At 39.3% G+C, this 16,370-nt stretch overlaps 1 protein-coding gene across 7 annotated transcripts in view; it reads left to right on the top strand.

Moving 5' to 3' along the window:
* The window catches only part of CTNND2 (catenin delta 2), a 689,093-nt gene that overhangs the window by 661,820 nt on the left and 10,903 nt on the right, over positions 1-16,370 (top strand). For all 7 annotated transcript variants that reach the window (XM_075142462.1, XM_075142461.1, XM_075142460.1 and 4 more), the window contains one exon: positions 13,365-13,491. In XM_075142462.1, the coding sequence (XP_074998563.1) occupies positions 13,365-13,491 (127 nt within the window). The remainder of the gene's footprint in view (positions 1-13,364; positions 13,492-16,370) is intronic.

Here is a 16,370-nt window from a genome sequence, read left to right as displayed (position 1 = left end):
ATACAATAGGAAGTTACATATCATGAGCAAAATCATGAAGCCTAAAGAGCAAATTGTGCAAATAAATTGAGCTGAGCTATACAGGTAATAACTTTGGCATATGCAGAAGTATTCAGAAGTATTCACACATGGAAAAAATGGTGTATAAACTATGCTTGAATTTTTAAAAAGAAAAGGGCGGGGGAGAGAGAGATTCTCAGCATTTGGCATAACACAAATATATTAAATGTTTTCACCTAGCTGTATTATCATTCTAAATCATTTGGCTGGTTTTTAGGAAGAACAATTTAGAAAAAAAGACAAAATTTCTATCTAAAATATTACAAAACTCTAAGTCAAACTGAATGTTATTTCGATTTTATTTTAATGCAAATAATTATCAATTCACTTGAGCAGTCAAGCAGGTCATGTTCTGATTTTCCTAGCTTATCCATCATATCAAGTAATATTTTTCCTAGTTCCTTCTAACCCCCTTTGAGTTTATTAACACTGTCAGACAATACTAGAAAGAGAAGGGATTGCCATTATGTTATTACAATTTTTTTTTTATTTTACATGGCCTAAAGAGGGTAGAAAATCTTTTGGAATCCAAAATGTTAATGTTCTTACCTATATGACAATGACAACACATGATGGAGTACCAAAATTTGTGTTTCTGCATCAATTGTTAGAGGGAGATGTTTTCAAATGTTTTACGCTTCTGAATTCCATCATTTACTGTATAATAGACTTTTATTTATTTTAATCATTTTGCATTTTACATAGTTAAATTCTTTGTGATACTCTCGACAAAGGTTTATTTACTATATAGTATCACCTACCATTCCCATAGTCATGTTTCAGTTATTTCAGTATTTATGTGTTTCTTTCTAAACCATTTTCCGTGTTTACTATGGTAGTTAAAATATTAGCAGTAATCTAAGATACAGTCTGTGCTGAACTGAAGATTCAACACTGATGATAGTATTTTCGTGAAAACAGTCCTGTGTAGCTGAAGCGAGACCTTGCCCATCCTTACACTATTTTGCTGCGGGCTTTTTTATGAATGGTATCCAAAAAAATCAGATATGATGACTAAGCACAATTAAAGCCAAACTAGCAGCTTTTTTTTGCACTCTGTGCAAATGTATGCCTGTGTGACGACGTATCTGCATTTTTGCTGGTAAATATCTGTATGTGTGTATGTGTATACACAAATGAGGGTGTGTGAATGTAAAACATACTCATGACTCAGCATGGACCTAGAAGACGCTGCCTTTAAGCATGATGTCTGAGCAAAGAGAGCTTGGGAATTCCTAAAGGAATAAACCTTAATGGTTTGAGCTATGAGCGTAGAAAGCAGCTATGCTTGACTGTTGCTTTTCCGATGAGGGCCTTAAGGCCTGATAGTCCTTTCCTTTAACATTCAGCATTGTAGCAAGTGGTAATTCAACAACCAGACTTAGCAGTAACTCTTCTAAATTATCAGTAAAAGGTGTGTGGAAGCTGACACTATCATCATCAAAAACCTGCTAGACTCAAGAGGTGCTAAACAAATAAGAAGAGAATCAAAGTTTGTCCAAACAGTTCTCTAGGAGGAGCGATACATGTATATGATGCTAAAGCATCCTCAGCATTGATAGTGAGTCTCATGGTAAGCTCTAGCTGACTTACGTGGGAACCAGTAGGTGTTTTCCACCTGAAAACCCAAGTCCATTTTAAGGTTACTAAGTACAGATTTAGAAGAGAGAAATTTAATCTCATAGTTGTGGAAAGTCTGTCTCTGAAGTACTCCACCTTTTGAAATTCTCTGAAGAAAAGAAAATTTAAAATGCAGCCCAGGAGTCAGTATCTTTTACGTAGAGCCTTCTTTCTGAAGGGAATTTTATAACTGAAGTTTCTGAAATATCCTTAGGGTAGAGATACGAGTAAGCATCCAGAATCTGGAGGGTTATGCATAAGTGGAAGGTCACATCTACAGAATTTTTCCTTTCAAAAGTATGGTTCCTCAGGATAAGATTGGATTTTAATAGTTGAATACAAAATAGATACCTAAGAAAATTATTTGCATGTCTTTTGGGACTGGGAACATTTGTAGTCCACTTAAATAATGCATTATATCTTTAAAACAAATATCAATAACATTAATTAATGGCAAAGAAAGTTTAGCTGGATTCAGAGGTACAATACTGAAAAGAATCCAAAAGTCTTTCTCAAGACTTTCAAAAGTCTTTTAAAGATACATGCTAAAAGAAACCATTTTTAATTCATGTCAATCTTTTTCTCCAAAATTCACTCAAGGAACATGATTTGTACCATTCAGAACAAAATATAATTTTTAATTAACTTGTATGCTTGATGTTTGCATGTCTAGATTCAGACACAGATAAAAGCACATGTGTAGTAAAGAGTATAGGTGAGAAATTGAGTTTCTCCCAGCAAAGTTGAACTGGTATGTTGCATGGCTGCTTATAGCTTTGCAAATTAATCCGATCAGTAGAACATATACTAGTAGTAATAGCATACGCAAGCAGCACAGAGGGGATGGAAATCAAATTAAATTTATTATTATGGCAATCAAAGCATGTTTTCTTTTCAGAGGTAAGTAGTCTAGCTGTGATGGTCTGATGCATAACACTGGGCATCTTTTGCTGATGCTCCTCTGTGTTGCTGTACTTACGCTATTGTCATCCTCGTTCTTCTGGGTCCTATAAGGAGGTTAAAAGTGTTTCTTTAACGTGGCCAGTACATGTAAATTCAGTCAAAGTTCAATGAAATATTAAGCTGGTGCATCAGCATCCTACTTTTAGTTCTTTGATGTTCTACATGGTCTAATAATGGGTGGGGGAAAAAAATGCGAGGAAGTCCTCATTTCTTTCCTCTTCTCTTCCTAAAACTGATAAGAGAATTCAAAAATGTCCTAAATATGTCTGCCATTTCAGACTCGAAGAAAGAAACCTTGTATTTTGAAAAGAGTCTCTTTTGTAGTATGTGTGCTTTGTTCTGAATTGTTTAACTTCATTTACTAGCTGATACAGTTTGTCTTGATAAAAGAGCTATAGCTTCTTCTTCCTGCAGAAAGTAGAAATGAAAAGTTTCACTGGCAGTTTCTAAATTGTTTTTATTACTTTTAATTTTACAAAGTGCTTTTAGAGGAAGTTGTGGTTCCTCTAGAATGAGAGTTGTAGGCTTTGGTGCAATAGTGTCTTCCTGTTTGAGTTAACAATACTAGAGCTCTTATTTACCAAATCAAAAACTCTTAAAAATATTTCAGTAAAAAAGAATATGCATTTCTCATTATTGATGTCTAAGTGTGTTGATAAACTACACGTTCAAAGCAGCATATCCTCAAAACTCGTACAGCTTAGCAATAATCACTCGGATCTCTAACTCTCTAGTTTCAGTGTATTTATGCAAGAACTTTTAGCCTAGAACCAAGGACAGCATGAGTTTCAGTGATGAGTGGTGTCCCCCAGGGGTCCGTATTAGGACCAGTACTGTTTAATATCTTCATGAACAACGTAGACAGTGGGATCGAGTGCACCCTCAGCAAGTTTGCAGACAACACCAAGCTGAGTGGTGCGGTTGACACGCCTGAGGGATGGGATGCCATCCAGAGGGATCTGGACAAGCTTGCGAAGTGAGCCCTTGTAAACCTCATGAGGTTCAACAAGGCCAAGTTGCAAGGTCCTGCACCTGGGTCGGGGCAACCCCCAGTACCGATACAGGCTGGGGGATGAAGGAATTGAGAGCAGCCCTGCCGAGAAGGACTGGGGGTACTGCTGGATGAAAAGTTGAACATGAGCCAGCAATGTGCGCTCGCAAGCCAGAAGGCCAACCGGATCCTGGGCTGCATCAAAAGAAGCGTGGCCAGCAGGTCAAGGGAGGTCTCACCTCTACTCCATTCTGGTGAGACTCCACCTGGAGTACTGCGTCCAGCTGTGGGGTCCTCAGCACAAGAAAGACATGGGCCTGTTGGAGCAGGTCCAGAGGAGGGCCACAAAAATGACCAGGGGGATGGAACACGTCTCCTATGAAGAAAGGCTGAGAGAGTTGGGGTTGTTCAGCCTGGAGAAGAGAAGGCTTTGGGGAGACCTTATTGCGGCCTTTCAGTACTGAAAGGGAGCTTATAAGAAAGATGGGGACAAACATTTTAGCAGGGCCTGTTGTGACAGGACAAGGGGGAATGGTTTTAAACTAAAGGAGGGTAGATTCAGACCAGATACAAGGAAGAATTTTTTTACAACGAGGGTGGTGAAGCACTGGCACAGGTTGCCCAGAGAGGTGGTAGATGCCCCAATCCTGGAAACATTCAAGGTCAGGTTGGACGGGGCGCTGAGCAACCTGATCTAGTTGAAGATGTCCCTGCTTATTGCAGGGGGGTTGGACTAGATGACCTTTAAAGGTCCCTTCCAACCCAAACCATTCTATGATTCTGTGATTCTACGATCTAGTGATTTTTCCAAAGTGGCACTGATTCCTTGTTTGTCAGGCAGCTACACATTTGAATAAAACGATCCCAAGTTTTCAGCCACAGTGCCGCTCTTCAGGAAGCACAAAAACCTGATGGCTCTTGATCACAATCAATATCATCAGTCCTCCCATGTTATTCACCATAAGAGACAATTTTTTTCTGATAATGATTTTTCCGTGTTTTACGTTCACAGGTATAATAGAAGAGTTGTATTTGGTTGATTTTATGATTTAATGCATGCAAAGTAAGAGTAAGAGGTGTTGATTGGTTTCTAGCCTTTGTAAGGACAGTAGATTTAAGAAACTCACCCTGACCGTAAAGTAGTATTTGTCCTACCCCCGAGATTTTGTGGCCAAGAGTCAGAGTTTGCATTTCTAGGGCATAAACATGTTAAGATAGGTAAAATTGCATTACTGGAATGAAAATGTCAATACAAGTCAAAAATTATTGTAAACACTTTCATGGATGCAAGTTTTTTTGTGCATACAAGATACAAGCAAAAATAGTTCTGTGTGATTCTAACAATTTAAATTATTAGCTTATATACCTTATGCAGGGGAAAATAGGAGAACAGAAATTCTAGCTGAAGGGCCAAATACTGCCTTCATTTCCTCTAAAATATATTAAAACAATTTTATTTCTGTTTAAGAGGTGAAGAGATGCTTTGAAAAATGAATTTATTTCATTTTATTGCAGGTGTTTTGAAAGGTTTATTATTTAGCTGCATATAACCTCAGCAAAATTAATAATGAACTCTGCCGTATCTGAAGTCGTGTCCTTCATGCTTTGCCTCACATACGATTCCCTTTTCTTATAGCTATTTTATTCATCAGATTAGGTCTTGTCATCTTCGCAACTCGCACAACAGGAAATCAATAATTAATTATGGATAGGTAAAGCAATGCCTCAGTGATTTCCTGAAACGTCCCAGAGTTGCACTATATAAAACAGCCAGGGACAGTTACCTAGCTGTTTCTCACTTGGATAGATTTGGCAAGTAATTAACATATCTCTCGCTTATCGTGTGTCTCTTCATAGCTAAAATCAAGGGATGAGATGTAAAATTACGGTAGAAGATACGTGATTAGAAGATGATAACAATGCACACAAAAAAAAGCATTTGAAAAAGAGAAAACTGGTCAAGGCCATCTGTGGTATTTTGAAAGAAAAAAATTGGGTGATACTCTTAGAAGAATATAGTACCTCAGGCTCTGTGATGACAAGAGAAAAACAGGGAGAGAAAATATTCCAAATGATTTTGGGGTGGAACTCTGACAATAGGTGAATAATGGCTTTGCTTTCAGAGAAGCTGAGATGGAGGCTGGGAGGTACGCGTCTCGTTTTGAAAAGAATTGAGTTTAACCACTGATTCTGAAAATGTCACTTAAAAGAGCCTGCAGAAAACTTAATAATCCTCATCCAGTGCCAGACAGTTTCGCTGTGGTTAATGACTGATGAGGAGCCCTTTTTTAAGCCGCATGCTGCCCTAAATATGTATTTCTCTTTCAGTTTCTTAAGCAATTGAACTTCTGCTGTGTCTGGGATGCAGAAACGGTGACTTATTAGTAAAACCCATTTGTACATTGAAATTCAGAGTAAAAAATAGAGAAGTGCTGAGGCCAAGCCCAGTGCACATTGTAAGAAAGCAGACTGAAGCGGTGCGTGCGTGTGTCGCACAGCCGTAGCAGCCGGGGAGCGGCGGGGCGGCCCCCCAGCCATCGGGCACGGAGGCAGGGGCCGAGAGCCCCTGGGGGAGGCGGCTGCTCCAGTGGCAGCTCTGCCGCCCGGCTGGCTCGGTCCTTCCCTGCCCGGCCCAGCCACCGCTGCTCTTTGCCTTGGCTCAAGTGGTGGCACTGCTCCCCTGGTGCTCTCAGTGGGCTCTCCCTCCTCTCCCCTCCGTTACGTCTGTGCAAGGGAGGAGTGAGTGGCCTTCCTCCCAGGCTCGCACAGCGGCAGGTGTCGTACTCCCAATATAACCTGTAACCAGTAAGTAATTGGCATCATTATCATCATCGGAAGGCATGGGGAACAAACTGTATTTTCCTTTAACTGTGAGCAACTTCTGCACTTTCATCCAATTTATTATAATATTTTTAAATCCCCCAAACTCGTGTAATTTCTCTGTTGTAAGTAATTTTCTGGCTTTCATAAGTTGTGGAAATAAGACTATAAACATAAATACTAAAATCCTCCAATTAAGATGAGCTTCAATGATCCATGTCTTCACTTTGTATCTGTTGATTTTGAGGGCCTGGCTCAAAACTCTTTGGGAGAGGAGGGGAGACAGGAGAATTGGAGTCAGCAGCCCTTTGTCTTTTGAAGCCGGTGAAATTACTCCAGATTTCCATTTGCAGACTTAAAGCAGAATCAGTTGGAAGGATTTAACCCAAGCAACAACCACTAGTGTATAAGCCGGGAGAACGCCAAGATCTTCCAGGCTCAACCCCTACTCCTCTGTTCAACAACATATCTTGAGCTCCCACTTCTGAAACAAAATACAAAATCCCAGGAGTAAAAATGTCAATGTACGGCTTATATTGACAGTAGCTTAACTGATGGCAGTAAAAAACCATCAGTGAAGTAGATTTATTCAGAATTCATCATAAAGCAGATCAATGCCCAGGAATTCTCTGCTGGTTTTGAGTTTTCCTGGAAATAGCGCAAGCAAATCCAGAAAGGACAATCCTTTCAGGAATTGTTTACTGATAATAGGATTTGGCAAAGGAAAAAATGAAAGAACACCTTTGTTTTCAATATAGATAGTTTATCTAAAACTAGTTGTTCTGTTTTCAAGAGTGTTTCTAGAGTTGCTAAAGTTGTAAGAATTTAGTTGAAATCCCTCTCCCAAAGTAAGCACACTGCAATACGAAGGCAGGGGCTTTTTTAGAGAACAGCCGTCTCCCCATCTCTCCTTCAGCAGCTGCCATTTCCCTGTCAGCTACTTTGGTGGCACACAGGGAACAGTCCTGCGAGGAAAGGGAATATCCAGGTGTGTTGGTGGGAGGTGGTTAGCCTTCGCTGCCTTGGGGCTGGCAGAGGGAGAGAAGTCAGGCTCGGTATCTCTGTTGAGAAGCACTGGGAAATGTATTTATTCTTCCTCTTGTATTAGAAGAAAATAATATGATCCCAGGTTATAAAGTGTGGTGGTCGGTGAACATTTAAACCACATTATTTCAAAAATCCCATTTAAGAGCTCCGTGGGATATATATGTGCATCACCCCAACCTTGCTACCATTTTAGATTTCTCACCGCAGTCAAGTCACACACAAAACTTTCTATGTCAATGTATGCAGATAATTTGATCCAGTTCTAATTTCTGTTATGTCTGATTAGCGTCATGACAACAAATTCCCAGTGAAGAATTGCCTAGACCTGTGTAAGTCTGATGAGCCTTGACTTAATTCGCATCAGATTTATCTTTTACTCTAGACAGTGTCACACTGGTGCACACCACTCAGGTTGTTTCATTTAACCTGACAGCAGTGCTTCAGCTTGCGAAAGAAGCAACACCAGCAGCTCAGAGCAATGTCTGGCTGAGTTTCAAAGCGAGTAGATCCTACGTTACGTACTTACAGGCACTTTGCCTTGTTGCTGTATCACTTACTTCTAACACCGTGGGGGGTCTACTTACCGATTCCTGCAAGTGGTTGCAAGTTCCTGCCTATCAAAACTTCACATTTCTACAGCTTATTACCATTACAGGAGCAGTTATTATTACAGTTCATTCCTGGAACCAGTAAAATGCTGGATAACAGATACGGAAGTAGGATGACAAAACAAGTCAGGTCCTGTATGCTTCAAGTCATTTGGAAGAACGTCTTTTAAATCAAGTCAGAAGAGGATCAGGCCTGAAGCAAGAAGTAGCGTGCTGGAGAGTTTGTAAACTTGGGGGAGGCAGGACACAACATTCTCTGTAGGTTCTCAGGCTTTAGCTGTTTCATTATTGGATTTGTTACATCATTTTTGTTTCTTTTCCCTAGTGGGATTTCTCTGCTTCTGAGAAGTTGCTCTCTTTCTTCCTGACAACCTTAGGACATCAGTGGCCAGGAGTCAGGGCAGACTACGCTCTTCAGAATTGAAAGACACTGATGTACATGCAACTACTCTACAGTTTTTCTAAACCACTCCATGCATTTTAAATCAGTGTCTTTTTAGCAGCTGATCAGCATAATCAGTCAGAGGGTAGGGCTTGTTTTTATTTTTGCTGCGTGGCTATTAGCACATGAGCTGATGGGGGGTTTCCTTGATGCCATGGGGTCATCCAGGCTGGGCACCGCACCAAGGCTGGCGATGCCGGTGCTCCTTCCCAACTCCACCACACCTTGCTTGGCCACCTCGTTGTATCTGATCCCCTCTCTTTCCTCTCTCGTCTGTGAATTCTTCAGGCAGGAGCTCTGGTTTCCTGTTGTGTCAGCATGGTGTCAGGTCCCATCAGGGCTTAATTTCATTCAGTCCTCATAGCATTACTGTACTACAAGTGAGAAAATGGTGTGTCTGATATCGCCCACCTCTGCAAATCGTCTCCTCAAGTCAAGGACTCCGCCACCAGAGAGTTCTGAAAATCTGAAATTCTTGCAAACACAGTAGAAAACTTCTTTCTTTTTTCCCCTACATTTTAAACACAAAAAGAATAATGTGGAAAACCCAAATTATCTTTTGATAAGATACCTATGCAATAGGTGTTTGGCACAGTAAGTTTAGTCACCCTGATGAAATAATTATTTCCCATGGGCCCGAAGATAATTATTTATTTTCAAAATAACTTAAAGTTGAGCAGGGGGACAAAGGACCTGTTTACTCCTTAATCCCTTTTGTTTTCTACAGTGGTTATCCAACCCCCGCCCCAAATCTAATCCCTGCAGCTTTCCCAAGAAGGTGTAGTCAGAAACATGTCACTACCAATCAAGCTTTAACGTTTGGACTTTATGGATTATGATTGAGGGATAATACATATATTCATTATAGTCAAAATATAGAGGAATGCCCAGTAGAAGATACCTTGGAAGAGACATAAGTCTCTCATTATCTCTTCCAAGACAATAATGGTATTTCTGTACTCTGGTTGTTCTGTGCCCTCCTGTCGTGTGCAGCTGCCACCTATTAATTAATTGCTGCCACTTAACAAATGCATCCATTCTGTAACAGAATTGCATTGAATTTCTTTCCAATTTGTCAGATCTTTTTGTCTTATTCTTCCTTTTCTAGATCGCATTTGTGGCTGGTAAATTGGTTTCTGAAATGCAGTCTCACACACTTTGCTTTTGAGTTAGCTTTCTTCTCCGCAGGACACTGCTATATGCTGTACCTTTAAGTACCCAAATCAATTTAATTAAATTTCACTACAGGCACTAGAGCTGAAACAAACTAATGAAAGCAGCCATCACGTCAGGTGGTATTTATCTCGGCATTAAATTGAAAATACTCCCTTTAGGCTCTTAAAAATTAGTTTCAATATTTAACGCTAATAGCTTTTGGAATTGTTGATGGGGATGGTTTTAATGAATTTGTTACAAACTGTTTACCTTTCCAAGGAAAGAAGCTTGTTCCTTGTGGCAGAGGAGAGCTAAAGATAGATGACTTAAAAGTATTAGGGTTTTGAAATACTGCGAGGTCTGGGAGCTGCCCATAATACTGTTGAAAAACACCATAAAGGTTGTCGTACAGTGACAGCAATATGCCTTGTTTAGTCAAAAGCAATGACAAGTCACCACAATACTTGTGTTAGAGTTTATTATTTGCCTGACTTGTTTTATTGAGCTGATCAGACTTGCAAACTTGAAAGTTTGTAGCAGATTTTATTTGTAGACCTCATTATAGGCACTACTTTCAGCAGAGAGAAAAATGAAAATTTGCAGGGAGGAGAAGAGGAAGAACATCTGCCACACAGAAGAATGCTATTGCCAGCATCCCAACTACAGCTGGATTTTGGTCCCTCACTGTTGAGGCACCTGGCAATGCTGTTTCTGAGGAAGCAATGTTGACAAAGTACCTGCTGATACTCTGTAGAACAAACCTGGTGCCACGCGCTATTCCTGGAGAGTCCGTGGGCCGTGCAGATAACGGGGATTTATTTCATCCACTTCCCATCAGAGCCGGGGTCCAGGTAATAGTGTAAACAATGCAGATGGAATAGACAACAGGAAGAAAGGTTTAGGGGAAGATTCAGGTCACTTTTTTCTGACCCACAGGCCAGGGATTTATTTGAGGGAAGCAAGAGTGCAAAAGGAGAGTGTACCCGGCCGTGCATGCATCCAGATCCATAAAGCTGGAAGCATTTCTGACTGGCACTACGTAAGCGTGGCTGATGTCTCGTCCTTTTGCAGGCAGACAGTAATAAATAGTCTATTCATAGAATCATAGAATCATAGAATTGTTTGGGTTGGAAGGGACCTTGGACTAGATCCAACCCCCCTGCCATGGGCAGGAGCATCTTCCACTAGATCAGGTTGCTCAGAGCCCCGTCCAACCTGACCTTGAATGTTTCCAGGGACGGGGCATCTACCACCTGTCTGGGCAACCTGTGCCAGTGTTTCACCACCCTCATCGTAAAAAATTTCTTCCTTATATCTAGTCTAAGATTCCTTCTCCTTTTATCAGATCTAGAGTCTGTCCTCTTGGAATCTTCCTCTTCAGCAGTCTGTTTAAAAGAAAATGAATGATCAGAAAACTTTAGCAGAGTTAATTATAGCGTCACCTTTCTGGTAAGAACTTCTGACCCCAGAGAAGGAGGAAGAGGGAACCATTTTTCTTCAGCAGGATAAAGGCATGGGCTTCTCACATGATTGCTACGTCATTTTTATAGTAGAGAAATCACCGTGCAAGTTATTATTAACAGGAGATGTAAAAATAATGCTAAGTATATTATTTACAGTCTTGATGCTTGGATAAGATTATTGGACTTAAGCTATTAATTATAATTACAACTATAAACTTAGTTATTTTTTAAAAAATAATCTATATTATATGTATACGTATTATATACGTATATATATTGAAAAGTTTCTAATAATTTCCAATTTTATTTAACATTAAGAAGTTAGGGCTTTCTAGATGGTTTTGTTTGCATTCTCATTGATCCTTCCTGTAGGTTAGAGGACATGGCTTGTGTAGAAGCTGCTTGTTGGAAATGAAAGACTGGATATGGAAAATTTTGGTTTAAGCAAGTGATATTAAAGATTAACTATTTCTTTTTTCAAGTTACTCTTACTATTTTTTATTAATTAACTGTTTCTCTTCCTTATATTTTCTTACATGACTGTCATGAAATATGAGGTGCAATTCAGTGAAGTGTCCTAAACATGAGTGACCTCTGTGGACAAACGCTCGCTATCGACTCTAGGGAAAGTCATGACTCTACTGTGAAAGCTATGGCCCAGACTTCACTCTTCCTTTTGTTTTCCTTTGAAATTAGGACTGAGATACATGCATGTTTATACAAATGCGTTGTGTAAGGAGTATAGACATTCAGAATCTGTACTTAGGTGTCACATCTGTCTATCCTAATTTACCTAAAACATTTCCCTCTACATCAAGTATGAGTATCTTCTTTCCTCTTGCTGTTTTTGAAAGAGAGTGTGTCACACTCTTGCTGAGTTCTCTTTCTCAGAAGTTTAGTGGAAGGGGGATTTTCAGGCCATTTTCTCTTGCAATTCTGAGAGCCAGGTACCCATGGTTTCTGTGGAGGAACAAAGTCAGAGAGATGCCTTGGGGAAAGGCAGAGACTGTGAGGGGGTGGGATTCAGGGTTGGATGCCTGGAGTAGCCTGAGGTAGGGGGTGGGAATATTCCTTGCTACCCCAACAGAGAATTATTTTTCTGTAAGCAAGAGGAAAATTCCAGCTGTTTTTTGGTAACACTATATTGTGTTTGTTTTTATTCAACATTTCATTGCAAAAATTTTGTTTAGCGCCATGCCAGGTGCTTGACTTGGTTTCCACTGAGGCCAACAGAAAGTAGGCATTTTTAAAAGGCTTATGCCTGCAGTGCGAGACTGGGAAAACTCTGTGTTACTGATTCAGATTTAACATTAAGCAGTGATAAAGACAGTTAAAATCTATCAATACTTCAAGACATTTGAAATACTGTCGTTTAGTAAGAGCACTAGCAGAAGTCAATTTATTTTGCCATGATACTTTCAAACTATTTTTAATATCCTTTTAAAAATGTGAAGTACATTATTTTGGATTATTGCATTATATTATGGTACAGGAACAAAACATGAATTATTAAAACTCCCCTTTTTTTTTTCTGAACTAGCTGTTTCTGATTGTATTACTTTGTTTCTTTTTATTTAAATACATCACCACTACACTACCACAGTTTTAAATAGAAGGAATAGAATTTGTTTCTGTACATTGTGGAGAAGAATGCAATGAGGAAAATGCATTGATTCGTTTTCCCCTCACGTGTGAACAAATGGACAGTGAATATAACTAGACTATAGACACCCAAATAGTTACAATAATTTTGATAATCCTGAAGCTTCCCCATCTACTTACTCCAAAATTTCCTTATAAGATAGAAATGATTTAAAGCAAAAACTAATTTTCACCGTGAAAACAAGCAGTCTCATGATTTGGAATATTTTCATAGCCAGAATGCCGTTTGCAATGTGAAAATAGAGGCATGGAAAAAGACAGAACTATTAAACAAATAGCCTAAAAAGTTGTTCAGTGTTTTCATAATTTGAGTCTTTCTGAAATGTGTTATTTTACAGCACTTTCTGCATTTTCATTTTTCTCCTGGTGTGTCAGTACAGTCAGCACGTCATATCCTGCACCGCTAAGCATACTTGCCACCCAGTGTCAGGAAGAAGATAGTAGCCCACTAGTGTACACGTACTGAAAACACTAGAGGAAAATACTCTGCAGGGCATTTTCACTGACTGCTGTCGCCATGTTTGATGTTGCAGGACGGATGGTCGCAGTATCACTTTGTAGCCTCATCTTCAACAATAGAAAGGGATCGGCAAAGACCGTACTCTTCGTCACGCACGCCCTCCATCTCTCCCGTGCGCATGTCTCCTAACAACCGTTCAGGTAAGACCAGGCTTTCAGGACTGAAGTAAAGACAGAGGTAATCCATCACTGTCCTTTTCCTTCTTTAAACAATGTCACTGGCATCCAGATTTGTTGTTAACAATGGTGGAAGGGCACAAAATATATTCTTTACTCTCACCTGAATTTTCTGTTCAAAACAGGAAATTTTTTTTTTATTAACACCTTCTAAAATTTTACAGCAGAAAGAACATTCCATAACCTTTTGTTACGAATTCTCATGCAGTGTTTTCCTGATTGGGATTACCTGACTAGATCTCAGGGCAATGGTGTCCATTTGCAGCATGAGGAAATTCTGTTACTCACTTTGCTAGTCATGAAAACTGCTGTGGTGTTTGTGACCACTCTGCACACTTAGCAGAAGTTGAAGGATCAACATTTTTTTGTCAGCTTTTACTCTGATTATATGTGTATGTGTATATAAGTGTGCATACACATGCATATGTAAGTTTCACAAAAGATTGACTACATTGACTACATGTAACCTTGATGACATATTTACACCAGCTATTATTAATTCTGTATGATCCATACAATGAATTAATGTAAGTATCTCAACTTATGCCGCTGCGTTAATTAATTTTTCTATTCAGAAATCTGGGCATTTTCCCCTCAGCTTATTCTAAGGTAGAACATACCTTACTTAGATAAAACCATTCCCAGGGAAAATCTTCTAAGACAAACGGAGTAAAACAGTCAGCCTTTCCATGTGCGTTTTACTACTTGTTCAATCAAATCCTGTCATTCATAGGTATACCAACAGTTTAGGATTAAAATTGGCCAAACTGATTATTGCCATCAGCTTTGTGCCATAGTTTTGTTTTTAAGAAAATTGTTTTGTTAATTATCTAGAAGCTGCATCTTAGTCCTGCAGAACAACCACTGAGGAAATTTGAAAATGTAGCCAGAAGTACAGTGAGAGCTGATACTCAGTTTTCAAAATCTGTCATTACACAAGTCCGTAAAGGGCTCTTGTTCCTTTTTTTCTTCTCCAAAATCTCATTTTGACTATAAGTGCAAGGCACATGAAATGTCTGGCCCTGAGATCTTAGTTCTGTCTCTTGCCAGAACTGTCTCCTCATTTCTGCTACTCTATTGCTTTAAGAACATACTTAAAGAAATTTTGGATTAAATCTTACTGCCATCATCAGTTATCATAAGACTGGAAGAGGACAAATACAGTGGCTGTTTCTGAAGGAAGAGGAGCCCATGTAATTACAGACCAATCAGCTCAACTTCATTCTAGAAAATTGCTGGAACAAATAATCACAATCTAGGCACCTCAAAGATAGTAGGAACGTAAGATACTGCTTAACTCTAGGAGTATCTATTTCTACACAGTAGTATAAGTTATTGTCTGTCTGGTAGTATCCATATCAAATCCAAACATTGGTTCGATACAACTTGTTCTTAAAAAATCCACCTGAATTCCTTCTACAACATACTTAAAACGCGTTGTGGAAAGAATAGTCAATAAATGAAATCTACTGTAGTCAGTAAAACTCTTTCACACAAGATTTTTATAGGCAAGTTAGGGCAAGCTAACAAATGGTCCAGAAAATGTCACGTGTGGTAAATACAAAACTGACTGAAAACCATTCACAAAGAATGGGTATTGCTTATTGCCAAAACGGAAGAATGCTTTGCTTGGAGGTTTGCCTTCGGTCCAATACTCTTCAGTGGTTTCATGAATGACCCAGATGATATACAAAGAATGCCTATTACCTTTGCGGGGGACATAAACCTGGGAGAAACTCACATACCTTGAAAGGCATTATTGGAATTCAGAGTGATCCTGAGAATTGGAGATAGTGCCCAAAGGGAAAAAAGATCCAGTCCTTTACAAATAAATTATAAGGAGAATATCTGGCTAGACAAAAGTTCTTTAGAAATTATTTAGGGATTTTTGTCAGTTGCAAACATGAATCAGGAGATGGAGAAATCAGAATATGAGGACACACGGAATGGACTGTAATTGTTTAATTCAAATAAGAGATACAAGGTGGGGGCGGTGGGCAGAGGTACGCTTCAAGTATTCAAGCACGTAGCAGCCAGCTGTGAAGAGGAACGGCATGAGCTTTCTCTACTTTCATAGCAGACAAATGGAAATAATGAGCAGCAAGGAGTCAGGCTAGACGTCGGGGAACAGTAGGAAAACAAAGCCCTGGAACAGACTGCTTGGAGGTTATGTGGTCTCTGTCATTAGAGATCTTTAGTTTTAGACGAAAATCTGTCAAGAACTATTTTGGTATACTGGATCGTACCTTGGGGTAAAGAGTTGAAGTAAATGAACTCACAATGTCCCATCCATCCCTAGGAGTTGGTGATAAGATGCTTTAACTAGCATAGAGAGCTCTGTCTTCTTTCCTGTATTCTTTAAGCATAAGAGCAGAAAGCCTTCATAACACTTTTCAGTCTAATGTCAACCAATAATTTTATGTCTGCTTCCAGTAAAAACTCTGAAAGAGGGCACTTCTGGATTTTAACACTTGCCAGAAATCAGTTGTTCTCACATGGGAGGAAAGAGAGAATTCCCACAGGGAACAGAGAGAGATGGTTTTGTCTTTATCAGTCAATTTTGTTCAAAACACCAGAGTGCTTAAAAGCATTACCAGAGTATGTGAAACAAAATGCATCCCTCTGTTAGCAACTTTTTAAAGGTTTGCATTCTGTTTTGTTCCCTATTAGACTCGAGCTGCCATTAGCTGATTTGGTAATTTAATGTCATGTTTCTTTATATCTGCTGGATTATCAGCTTTAGAATTACATCACTATTGACAAGCAATTTAAAAGCAATCCCCAATTCTAATTGCTTCATACGAAAAACCATCTGTCCCGCATTTGCTCTGTAAATTCAGAGG

This window comes from Calonectris borealis, chromosome 2 (assembly GCF_964195595.1).
Source record: "Calonectris borealis chromosome 2, bCalBor7.hap1.2, whole genome shotgun sequence".
NCBI classification, from domain to species: Eukaryota; Metazoa; Chordata; class Aves; order Procellariiformes; family Procellariidae; genus Calonectris; species Calonectris borealis.
The sequence above is the reverse complement of the archived record's forward strand: the minus strand, read 5'-3'. Positions and strand labels throughout refer to the sequence as shown.